Here is a 12,286-nt window from a genome sequence, read left to right on the forward strand (position 1 = left end):
CCACCTCAGATAGGAAGGGGCAGAGCCACGCCCACCTCAGACAGGAAGGGGCAGAGCCACGCCCACCTCAGATAGGAAGGGGCAGAGCCACGCCCACCTCAGACAGGAAGGGGCAGAGCCACGCCCACCTCAGATAGGAAGGGGCAGAGCCACGCCCACCTCAGACAGGAAGGGGCAGAGCCACGCCCACCTCAGATAGGAAGGGGAAGAGCCACGCCCACCAGACAGAGCCATGCCCACCACAGGCAGGAAGGGGCAGAGCCACGCCCACCACAGACAGGAAGGAACTGAAGCTTCTGTGAAACTTAGGGCTCAGAGGTTGGATCTGGTCACCCCAGAACCCTACTGCACCCCACAGTCCAGGGTCTATCTTCCCTGGGAAGGTTTCACATGCAACTGGTAAAAGTGTTTGCACGCCTGTCCCCAGGCCTCTTCTGGAACGAATTTAGTTGTCTGACTCTGACAACAAAGACCTGAAAAACAGTCGCCATAAAAAAAAAAAAATCCAGAAAGACGATAATGCAGACTAGGGTCACAGGAGAGTGTTTTCTCTCTGCTGTAACTGCACATCAACACTTTTGTGACTGATCACGAGAGCCCACAATTCAAGGAGTATCATGCGGCTCCTTCTCTTGCCACTGGATTAATACAAGTGTATCTGGTGGGATCCAGGCTCATAAGACAGTGAGAATGTGGAGCTGATTAAGGGCCAGCTGTGAAAATGAAGGACCTCCTCTGGAGAGAACCACTCCTGCTCCTTCCAAAGCATCAGGCCTGGCCAGTCTTCACCTTGCATTTGGCAACAAGGCCTGTTCGAGGCATCGGAGATGAGGTATAAAGGAGAATGGAGAAAAATTAAGAACTCAGAGATATTGCACTCTGGGTGCTTAATTTGGAGGGTATTGTGGTCAAAGAAACGGAGGCGGAGATCTGCCTTTGTGGAAGAGGTGACATCTGGGTGCATTAAAGGTATGCAGTAGATTTGGATAAAGGCTATTTTTCTAAGTCATTAAATTGGTTTTTAGGAACTTTACACTCTCCTTCATTTGAACAATTATCAAACTATAAAATAGAACAGCACAATGGCGAAAACTGTAATCTGAAATTTTACAGCCAGCTATAAAATGCTATATTATTAAACTACACTGAAGATGCTCAAGCCCATTACAACTTTTTAAATGAATTATAAAACCCTTTACTGCTGATAAAATAATCTTAAATTACAGTATTGTGTATTCTAACAATATGCTGAGTCGAACTTTGCTAGGGCGCAGACATGCCCATCAGGAGGAAATGGTTCCTCAGATTAGATCTGTGACAGCCTGAGGTGGGAGATGCTGATGTTTGAGGGCCCAGTAGGGAGCTCATTTTCTAAGCAAGAGGCCTCTGCTTTCAGCTCAGGATCAGACAAGATGCACAATCTGTTCAAAGGCTGTGCTGGCGATACTCAGTGGGGCCTTGGGCTCCAAATTCAACAGACTCCTTAAAGTCAGTCTTAAATGTCCAATGTTTTGAGGCCAGAGTGATAGTACAGTGGGTAGGGCATTTGCTTTGCACATAGCCAACAGGGGTTCGATCTCTGGCACTCAATATGATTTCCCAAGCCCCACCAGGAATGATCCCTCCATGAGTGCTGAGTCAGGAGCACCTGTAAGTACGCACCCCCCCCCCCCCCACACACACACACACACACACAAACCGGAAAGTCAAATGTGTCATTGGTGCCTATTACATGTATGTCACAGACTGGGTTGTACCCTGGTTCTTATGTTGAAAACCTAGTCAGTCCCTCAGGACCTCAGAATGTGACTCTCTTAGGTGAGTTAACCTGAGTTAATGCACGAGTTAGCATGAGTCTTGGGCAAGGCGTTCAGTGTCTGATCTGACTGCGTCCTGGTGAGAGGAAGTTTGGACACATGTCACACATTTTGGATGGACAGACATACACAACACACAACACATGCGCGCGCGTGCGCGCACACACACACACACACACACACACACACACCAGTTATGTGCTCACCCAGAGTAAAAATTACAGCTGTAATCCACCCACAAAGTTCCACCTCTGTATGGGGTTTTACCCCAGTTGGCACAAGATGTGAGAAAACATTTCTTCCTCTGACCCCTCATGGTCACTCCTCTACTGTCTTAATTTGGCAGAGGAGAAAACTGAGGTAGAGTGGATAAGTATTTGCCTGAGATCTTCCTTACCCTCTCCCCTTTTTCTAATTTAATCAGAAAATAAATAGGAAAAGAGAACTTTTTTTTTTTAAAAGAAGAGCCTCAGTGGTGGTGTGGGTCCATGTGCAAGATTTCCACTGTGGCTTCCTCCTGAGAAGTCTCAGTGCATGTCTAGAATTAAACTTAGAAAGCAAGCAGCTTTTCTGGAGCGCTGGTCCAGGGAGATAACCTCTGAGTCCTCGCCAGTTCTCACAAGACAGGGAAGAGTGAGTGTAAGGTCCTGAGATTCAGGATGGTCCATTCAGCAGGAAGATCAATGTCAGCTAGGGCTGGGGCTTAGAGCCACAGGCCACCACTGAGCCACAGGGGAGCAGAGAGGCATCGGGGATAACACCCAAGCATAGGCTTCAGGGCCCTATTAATCATGCCTAGGGATCAAAACCCCAAAGAAACTCTTGTCACTGAGCTTGGCTGGTGTGACCAGTCACATGCTGGGATGCCACGGGGAAGCATACGGGTGTGGCACTTGGAAAACTTCCCTGGAACCCCCTCTGGGCCAGTGCCGCTTGCTGACTTGGAGCCTTTAGAGTAAAACCATAATCCTTTATGGTAAGAACCATAAGTATATGACTTCCTGAGTCTATGAGTCGTTCTGGCAATCTAAGCCTGGGGGGTTTTGAGAACTCCTGAGTTTTTATCAGATATAAGGTGGTCTAGGACCCTTGAGGAAAGAGGGTTCTCAGTGGACCATACCCTTAGCATCTCATCTTTACTGAGAGTTGGGGGGCCTAGTGCCACAACTATGTTGGATTGAAAAACCAACTGGTGTCAGAATGCCTGTACTGCACAGCATAATTGTTGCATCTTTCACCCTCGATATTACTGGTACAATTTCTAAAGCATCCCATAATGTTTGCACCCTACTTTTTTCTCCCAACAACCCCGTGACATAAACTCTGTGTTGATTATGCGGTAAAATATAGGAGGCATCTTTCTCTATATGTGGGTTTATGATCCAGCCTGGCCCCTCCATCTCCAGATGTTCACCAAGAATGCTGAGAGTGGTTTAATCTATAGTGCTGAAGTATGTTTCCCCTTAACAAAGAAGTAAAATGCTTGGTATATCCCTTTAAAATATGAAGGAAGGAGGTGGCGAAAAAGGCTTTTTTACTTTCTTTATCAAGCCCTCTCTATGCCTCAGCTCTACTGTCTGAAAAAAAATGGGAATAATAACAATCATGACCTCTTGAGGTTACTGTGAGAATTGAACGAGTTAATATATAAAGAGATACATAGCATGGGTTGGCTCCCAGAGGGCCATGCGCACGCTGGTTTTTAAGCCAAACCATCGAAAGCAGAGGTGACCCGGCCAGCAAACCTTGCTTGAACCTGCCTCACAAACTCAATGGTTTTTGACATTTCCCCAAGCAGGGTCCAGGATCCACAAGCATGTCTGACATATTTATGCAGCCATTTTAATAGTGTGAACACGCCGACTCACATATGTTTCACACATGTTATTAACTAGCCTTTGATGAGTTTTAAACACAGGAGTGTGTCTATAATAGAGAAGAATTAGTAATGGAGGCCAATGGAAAGCAGATACGGAGGGATTGCAAAGCTCCAGTCTCTGACGCCAAGAGGTGCAGCTAATTGTCAGGACGACCTTTTCTGCAGCTGAGAGTGTTCCCTTGTGTAGAGCTGAGTCCCTTCTCTCTGATTAAAAAGGAGGCAGCAATGGCCCCAGCACACAATTCCTAGAAAGGAGGTGCCCTGGGCTGGCCTGAGTCTGGCTGAATCTGAGATTCCAAGTCTCGGCACCAAGAAGCTGATGGTGGAATGCAGGTCCCAGGAAACACCTTCTGGGCTTGGAGATGCTTAGAGATGAGTTCTGAGACCTCAAGACCTGATAATTCCTTTCTGGCCTTTCAGTTTTCTGTTCCTCTTGGCTCAATGTCCAAAGAACATTCCACATCTTCTCCTTCTTCCTAGGGAATTTCTCTAATGACCACATCTTAGAATTGGCAGGATATCGCTCCATCTGAACCCTGCTTACCAACTCGGCAAGCACAACAGAAAGAGCACCATCATTGCTCACCCAGCCCCCCACCCCCTCCTTGGAATGCACCCTTCTTTTAGGGACCCCGAGTTCAAAGTTAATTCTCTAAGATATCTCAGCAATGATGATCACACAGGTAGCTAGTTACCAAATGCTGCTGCTGGCCACACCTACCTTAAACCTCAAAACAAACCCAAGGAGGAAGTGCTACTTACACGAGAAATTCCAAAAGGAGTGGGAATCTCCCGAGATAAACTATGGGGCTGAAGGTGCATGTCTTGCATGAAGCTGATCTCAGTTGGATCCCTGACACCTCCTGGTCCCCAGGGCATCACTCCTATGCCCCATACGAGGCCTCAAACACCAAAGGGGAACAGGATGGCCTGAGTTATACCCAGTTCTTCTGGACCCAAACTGCATTCTCAGTGATTTGAACCACTGGCCTGAGACTGAAATTCAGGGAGAGGCCACCCCCACCACCAACAACAAAAGGAAGACATAAAAGAAATTCAGGGGTGGCAGACGAGCTCCATGTTCAACCAGCTGCAAAGCTCATGGCCTCTTTAGCACACTGTATGCTAGACTGCCAACCACAGGTCTCAAAGGAAATCCTGAGCAAAAGGCTGTGGGTAGCTGCGTCCTATTGGGAAGAAGAAAGGGAGTTCAGGGCCCGGGACCAGCATGCCAGGGACTCAGTGTAGAAACTTGCTCCTTCCCTGCCAACTTTCCCCCTCCAGCTTTCTTCTGTCCCCCATACAAAGCACCATGCCCCCCCTCCCATTTCTCCCCCACCCCCACCAGGCTCTCCAGAGCCTCTTCCCCAGGGGAAGATTAACGGGACGCTGAAGCACCCCATTGCTCCACGAGCATAAATTGCAAGAAAAACATTTAGAATATTGATTAAGTGCTTCATGCTCGAAGATTTAAATTTACCTCCTGTATTTCCAGGATTAGCTGACATAATGGGGTCAGTCTGCCGGCACAAATGATTTACAGGACACCCATTGGCAGCTTTCCTTTTCAAACTCCACACTTACAATTTTCCCCTGGTCAAAGCTGGAGCCTCGGCACTTAGCAGTTCTGGATAATCACCTTCCTGCCACATCTGGACACTGAGAGTTGGCCCCTGGGAAGCCTTCTGTAGACCTTTCTAGAGTGGTCTGGCCCCATGGGATGCAAACGGGGCTGCTTTAGGACTGATGAGCTTGGCAGCAGGTGGGAAGTGCACATTCTTCCAGGACTCCAGTCTGGCTCACAGATCAATGGTTCAGTATTCGATCGAATACTCAATATTTAAATTCAATATTCAACCCAGTGAGTCCTCCTGAATCAAGGGTTTTTACAACCCCTAAATAATACTTTGCCCATAAGATACTTTGAGCGCAAGGGACCACATCCATTAAACCTTCATTGAAGTCTATTATTTGTAATTACTTGGTTTTATTATTACCGTTAATCTCTTCTTAGGCCTCATTAACAAATGAAGCTTTGTCATAGGAACATATGCATTAGAAGATGCAATATATAGGATCTGGTGCTATCCTTGGTTTCACACATCACTGGGGGTGGGGGTGGGGGGGTGGAGGGTGTTGTCTTAGCTCCAGAGGCTAAGTGGGGGAAGGGGTAAACCACAGTAGACTCACATGAGTGAGTGAAAGGTCACCAGTGGTGTTCAAGAGAATAAGCCCCTGTGTCCTCTTACCCCTCATACCAATCTGCAAGCAGGCACTGCCCACCCTCCTGTTGAAGCCTCAGCTATTTCCATGAGCTTCAAACTCTAACCTGGAGGAAAAGGAACCATGTGTTGCTTTTCCTGGAGGCCAGGAGGAGACAGACTTAGCCAGTAACCTAGAGAATGTTGTCTGGTATTGGCTCCAGGAAAGAGGCCTACTGATGCTGGGGTGTCCCCATCGTGAAACCCCGAGAGTCACTGAGTCAGCTCACCTTGGCAGGCAATGTGGGTGATGAGGAGACAATACTGGCTGCTGCAATGTGGCTCTAAGCAGTGGGGACCTCCCAAAGTCCTCCCCGCACTCACCCCTCATTTGGACCATTCCCACCCTGCTCTCAGACTGACCGAGAAAGCAGGCCTGCTGGTTCCTTCTAGGATGCAGAATATAAGCCCCATTAGGAAGATGAGAGAGATAAAAACTCAAGGGCAAGAACTGCCAGCCCTCTGCGTCCCACTCACAGCTGGGTTTCATTGAGACAACTGCAGACAAACCGAAGCCCCAACTTTGCATGCTATTGCTGAATTCAGCAGGGCACTGCCCAGTGGCTCAGGGATTTCCTCTTCCTGGCTGGTTTTGAGCATCTGCCTGCTGATGACCCATCACATCACTTTCAAGAAAACGGAGTGGAGGGACTGAAGAGTTCAGGGGATAAGGTACCGGGGGCTGCTAGCGTCACATCCGGCTAACCCTGGTTTGACTTCTGGTGCCACATATGGTTCCCTGATCACTGCCAGGAGTGATCCCTGAGCACAGAGACAGGAGCACATCCTGAGCATCATTTAGTGTGACCCAATTCACACCCCTCCCAAAGTACAGTATGGAAGGGAGGGAAAAGGGACAGAAGCATGAACACTTTTTTCAGACCTCAGTTATAACCCCAAGACTCTTTCCCCCAGTGTCTGTTACCTTATTTGATCATGGAAATGAAAGAGTCTCAAAGGCCATTTGAAGAAGTCATCCCTTTAAGCCACAAGAGTTAAATGGGTGTACAACGATGCAAAAGAGAGCTTTTCCCAATACTTATCTCTTCCAAAGATATTTACTTTAAATAAGCACCAAGAAAAATCCTCATTTGGTTTAAATATCCTGAGCTTTCCCAATGACCAGATCTCCCAAAGGCACAGAAAATGAAATGGTTGGTAGAATTACTAATGTGTCTTGGTTCTTCTGTGACCACTTTGCACAAGTCAGAGAGAACTGCCAACAATAACAGCACATTTTGACCACTCTCAGCCCTGACATGACTGCCAATGAGTCCTGACATGGAAGTTTGGCAGGGTTCCCCCTAAACGTGGTATTTTATCAGCTCGGGGGTGGGGGTGAATGCTTGGACAACTCATTGACATTTTCTACCATTCAATTCACTCTCCCCTTTTAAAGCCAAGCCATTCAGAGGCGCCACAGATGAGGCCTGGGTGTGCCATGGACCAGCCATCTCCCCAAACTGGGTTGTGTTTGGTTTGTTGATAATTACACTGGGAAACTGACTTGTGAAAATATTTATTCTTATTTCTTCCCATCCAAGGGGGAAATCTATCTCAAATGTTAAGACAGAAACTCAAGTCCCCAAGAGTTTTCTCATTTTATTGTATATTTTAAAATATTACGAGAGGTTGCTTCTCCAGGGAAGTGAACTTTAGAGCTGCCAAAGATAGTTGACTTTCTCCAAATCAGTTACCAAATGGATCCCAAGCTGGTTTAAGTCAGTGCTATTCTGAATCATGACATAGGTGCTGGGACAGATGCCATTCTCAGATATTTGTGGGGGGCCCTGGCAAATGGTAATGTATTTGGAGACAGCAAGGCAGGCAAAGGAAAGACAGATGGGCAGCCTGATGTAAGAGCAAGGGTTCTAAATCAGTATACAGGGCAAGGGTCACTTAGCAGGCAAACCTGCTCACTACATCACTACTCAGCCTCCAGCCCCCATTCCTGATCTTCTGGTGTGATTCTTTCAACTGTTCTTAATATAGATCACCCCAAAATGAGCACCAAACTGCCAAACCCTTACTGTCCAACAACTGGCCAATTGGAGCACAGGCTAGTCAAAAGGATAAGCATGATGTCTTCCCCATCATTCTCATCACCTTCTCTCATTCCTTTCTCTCATATTATCTTTTCTCCCTCTGCCTCACACCAGCTTTGTGGTATCACTGTATCACTGTGTTCCCACTGAACATCAATTTACTCGAGAGGGCACCAGTAACATCTCTATTCCTCCCAGCCTTGAGATTTTAGCATCCTCTTCTTACTCATCTTTTCCCAACGATTGGAGGCTCTTTCAGGGTCAGGGGAATGAGACCTGTTGTCGTTATTATATTTGGCATATCGAATATGCCACAGGGAGCTTGCCAGGCTCTGCTTGTGTGGGCAGGATACTCTCGGTAGCTTGCCGGGCTCTCTGAGAGGCATATATTTATATATTTCTCTCAATGATGTGTTGCCCACTGTCTGAACCACATCAGGTATGGCATAGAAACCATGGAAAATGGGTAGGAAGTGACTTATAATGTGTTGCACGGCTGCTTTTTGGGATGTCTGACAAAATCTAAGGCATACAACAGGTTTTAACATAGGCACGTCTTGTAAATGACTTACCACCACCAGTAGTTCACATGGTATTCATCACTTTGTATAATGTTATTTTTGTTGATACAGGGCTTTGGTCCACACCTATCAGAGCTCAAGGTTTACTGCTGGGCCTAGGGGTCATTTCTGATGGTGCTCAAGGAATAATGTACAAGTGTCGGGGGTTCTAATGGAATCCACTGCATGGAAGACAAGTATCTTATTCCCTGGACTATCACTCTGGTCTTTGATCTTCTAATTCTTACTTCTGCTTCTCAGCCCAATTCAAATGTGAAGAAAGTGGGGGCGGAGGGAAGCCCAGATTGTCCAAGGTCACAAGACAAAGTCAAGTTTCATTAGCCTTGAAGTTGGAACTCCCAGCCCCAGCAAACTGCAGTATGATCTAGGTTAAGTTGAGAGGCTTCCCCTGCCTCTGTTGTTTTATTGGGAAAGGAAAGGACGTCTGCCACGTGAGATGGAGGAGGGGGCTGTGTAGGGGTACAGAGAAGATAACCTGACTTATACCTGTATAGAAACACACTCTACCCAGCCCTTGAGTGGCTAAGGGACCCAACAAGGGCAGATTATCCCCTGGCTGGAGCAAGATGCTCACCAAGGCAGGGGATGAAGAAGTAGCCCAGCCCTGACCTCGGGGGTGCTCATTCTGGCTCTGTATCTGCCTCTAACTGGTGAGGACACTCTGGGGGAGTCATTTCTTCCTCCTCCTCAGGTCTAGAAGCAGTATGGGGCTGTTGGGGCCAGAATATCTGGCTAGCACCCTGTTCTTCCCTTCCCACACTAAGTTAGAGAGATGGGGAACATCTAGGGGACAGTCTAGAAGCACCAAGAACCAAGGTGAGAGTGTATGTGGATCCCCTCTTGGCCTGCTCCTTTGGGGGTCATGGGGCAGGTACCTGAGGTCTGAGAGTGTGCTGGAAGGCTGAGCAGGTAGAGAGTAGAAGACAGAGACCACAGTCACTAGAATGGCATGGAAGCTTCCAGAGCAGGGAGCCAGTGGATATGGGGGAAGTAAAAGAGTCAGAAGAGGAAATATGGGGCCAGAGTGACAGTACAGTGGGTAGGACATTTGCCTTGCATGCGGCCGACCTGGGTTCAATTCCTAGCATCCCATATGGTCCCCTGAGCACCATCAGGAGTAATTCCTGAGTGCACAGCCTAGAGTACACCCTAGCATCGCTGGGTGTGACCCAAAGAGCAAAAATAAATAAATAAATAAAAAGAGAAGAGAAAATGGTGCCTGACTTTGTTCTTTTCTTAGATTTTGGTTTGGGGGGTCACACTGGGCAGTGCACAGGGGCTTCTCTTGGGTCTGTGTTGGGGTCACTCTATGAGGGGTTAAACTCAAACTGCATGCAAGTTAGGTACCTTAACTTCTATTCTATTCCCTTGGTCCTATTTTATGTTTTGTTTTGGCGCCACATCTAGCAGTGCTCTGGGGCTCCCCAGGCTCTGTGCTCAGGGCACCAAGTGCTCAGTCCTTTGGAGACATCTCCCAGGCTGGGATCTTTTTAGGAAAATATGTGGATTGTGGGTCTAAAAAGGAGTTTGCTGGGGTACATCGTGGGGGTGCTGACCATTGGTTGGGTTGGAGAGGGAGGAGTGGGTAAATATCACTCGTGACAAGTGGGTATGGATAACACTAGGCCCAACACCTAGTCTTTCAGGAAAGAAAGCACAAGTGACCATGTGGTCACCACTCTCACCCCATATACCTCAGATGACCTCTGAAAAGCACACAACAGTCCTGGATCCCAGCCCCTCGTGTGAGTCACCAGCTCTGTAGGATTGATAACAATGTTGGAGCGTGTCCTCAACAAAACAACAGGACTTTCAACCATAGGGTCACCATATCACCCAATCTCCTACAACTTTCTCCATGTCACCAAAATGACAGAAGCATCGGAAGAGGATACCCAAAGATGGAGAGCCTGTGAGAATACTCTCCTGAGCACAGGATGATGAGAAGTCTTACAAAACAGATGGCTTCTCATTACTATAGAAGATCAATAATGGGGCTGATGAAAGACCCTCCTTTGAATCAAGCCAGGAAACCACCATATTGGTGCATCACTGTGGTTCTTGGAGATCTGGATTCATCCCAAACAAGTATCCTGGTCACTATGACTGTGTCTACTCACATGGGGATTTTGCATAGCAGCACAATACAGGGAAGGTGCATTTTTCTCTGGTTTTCTGAAGAACAAGCTCATAGAAGACTCTGCATTTGAGTAAAGATATCACCCATAATCCAGGTTCTGGCATCTCTTTAGACAGAGTCAAATATCCCACACTCAGTTTCAATGTTGGCGATGGAGCCAAACCCTGAAGCTTCTTCCTCTCCAACATGCTACTTTATAGGTCACAAAATTAGCAAAGCACATAAATTGCCCAAATTTACCACTCCACAAAACAGAAGGCTATCATTTCCCCTGTCCCTTCTTGCCACCAGGGCAACACAACCAGGGTAAATACAAAAGTTCGACCCAACTCAGATAACTGGTGAGTTCAATGTCTCAACAAAACGCTCTCTCCTCCATGGCACTTTCCACTCTTGTTTTATCATTTAAGACCTGAGCTACATTCCACTATTTGCCTTCCTCGCCCAAATACAGCTCAGATAAATGAGCCTGGGTTTCTCTGCAGAGCTCCACTAAGGAGTTCAAGCCTGCCCTTACCTGTAAGTTGGCGCAAGGCGGTAAGACGTGGGTGGGGATTTCGTTCTCAGACCCTGCTGGCCCCAGGGGCTTGGTCTTGGGCCGGAAGGCAGTGCTGCTAGAGGCAGTGGTGGTCTGAACTGGGAGGGCTGGCTGCCACACAGTCACATCGGAGCCATTGCCAAAGGCCTGAATTGCATTTTCTGTAGTAAAACAGGAGGAAATCCAATTTCTAAGTCAAACAGCAAATGTAACAGACAGGATACACACAGCCAGAATACTCTGGAAATTCTGAAGGCAGCATTGGACAGCTCCAAAAGAAATTCATCCATCCATTCACCCTCCATGTGCAGCCAGCCAGGTCTTGGGTCAGGAGCCCTGAGTCGGCTAATTTGTTGAACCCGGAGCTGGACAGTGAGCCATGCTTCCAGTGCAACAAGTATTTATTGTTCTATTTATTCACCAGGGGCTGAGCAAGAGCCTTGTCCTGAAATACTCCTCAGCTGAGCCCAGCCCGAGACCTCGATTTGAAATCACAGTGTTCCAAGAGATCCGTGCACTGTCCCAAAAGTCTATACCAAAAGCAAACTCATTAGTGCTTCTTTTCAAAAGTGCGCATCTTTAATTATGAGACGAAGGCAATTAGTGGCATGCACACCAATTTGGCAGGAGGTGATATCAAACGGCACAAAATGTAACTGCAGACCACAGGGCACCTACAATGACTCAGACATGGCCCAAAGTGCAAACCACAACTAGCTTTGTTCAAAGAAAAATATACCCCAGACCTCATCAATAGAGAGTGAAAATTTAAGCAAGATTATTTTTTCTCTTTCGGCTCCCAGTCTCCCAAACAAAATCTACATAATTAGGTGGGAACAGCCTTGCTTAAATGAAAAGTTTAAAATGTAAAACTTTAAAAGCTTATTACAATTTCATGGGATTAGATTGTTTTTATGGCAAGAGTAAATTGGTTGTGTGTTGTTCCCCTCCCTAAAATGAATGAAAAACAGTTTTTAATCAGGTCCTGGGGGATTTGGGCTGGATTTAGGATTTTTTTTTATTTC

The 12,286-nt window shown here is 47.0% G+C and overlaps 1 protein-coding gene across 4 annotated transcripts in view; it reads right to left on the reverse strand.

The window, feature by feature from the left end:
• Positions 1-12,286, reverse strand: part of GFRA1 (GDNF family receptor alpha 1) — a 231,242-nt gene that overhangs the window by 14,272 nt on the left and 204,684 nt on the right. For all 4 annotated transcript variants that reach the window (XM_056120569.1, XM_056120568.1, XM_056120570.1 and 1 more), the window contains one exon: positions 11,241-11,422. In XM_056120569.1, coding sequence (XP_055976544.1) covers positions 11,241-11,422 — 182 coding nt within the window. The remainder of the gene's footprint in view (positions 1-11,240; positions 11,423-12,286) is intronic.

This window comes from Sorex fumeus, unplaced genomic scaffold, assembly GCF_029834395.1.
Source record: "Sorex fumeus unplaced genomic scaffold, SorFum_2.1 ptg000043l, whole genome shotgun sequence".
Lineage (NCBI taxonomy): Eukaryota > Metazoa > Chordata > Mammalia > Eulipotyphla > Soricidae > Sorex > Sorex fumeus.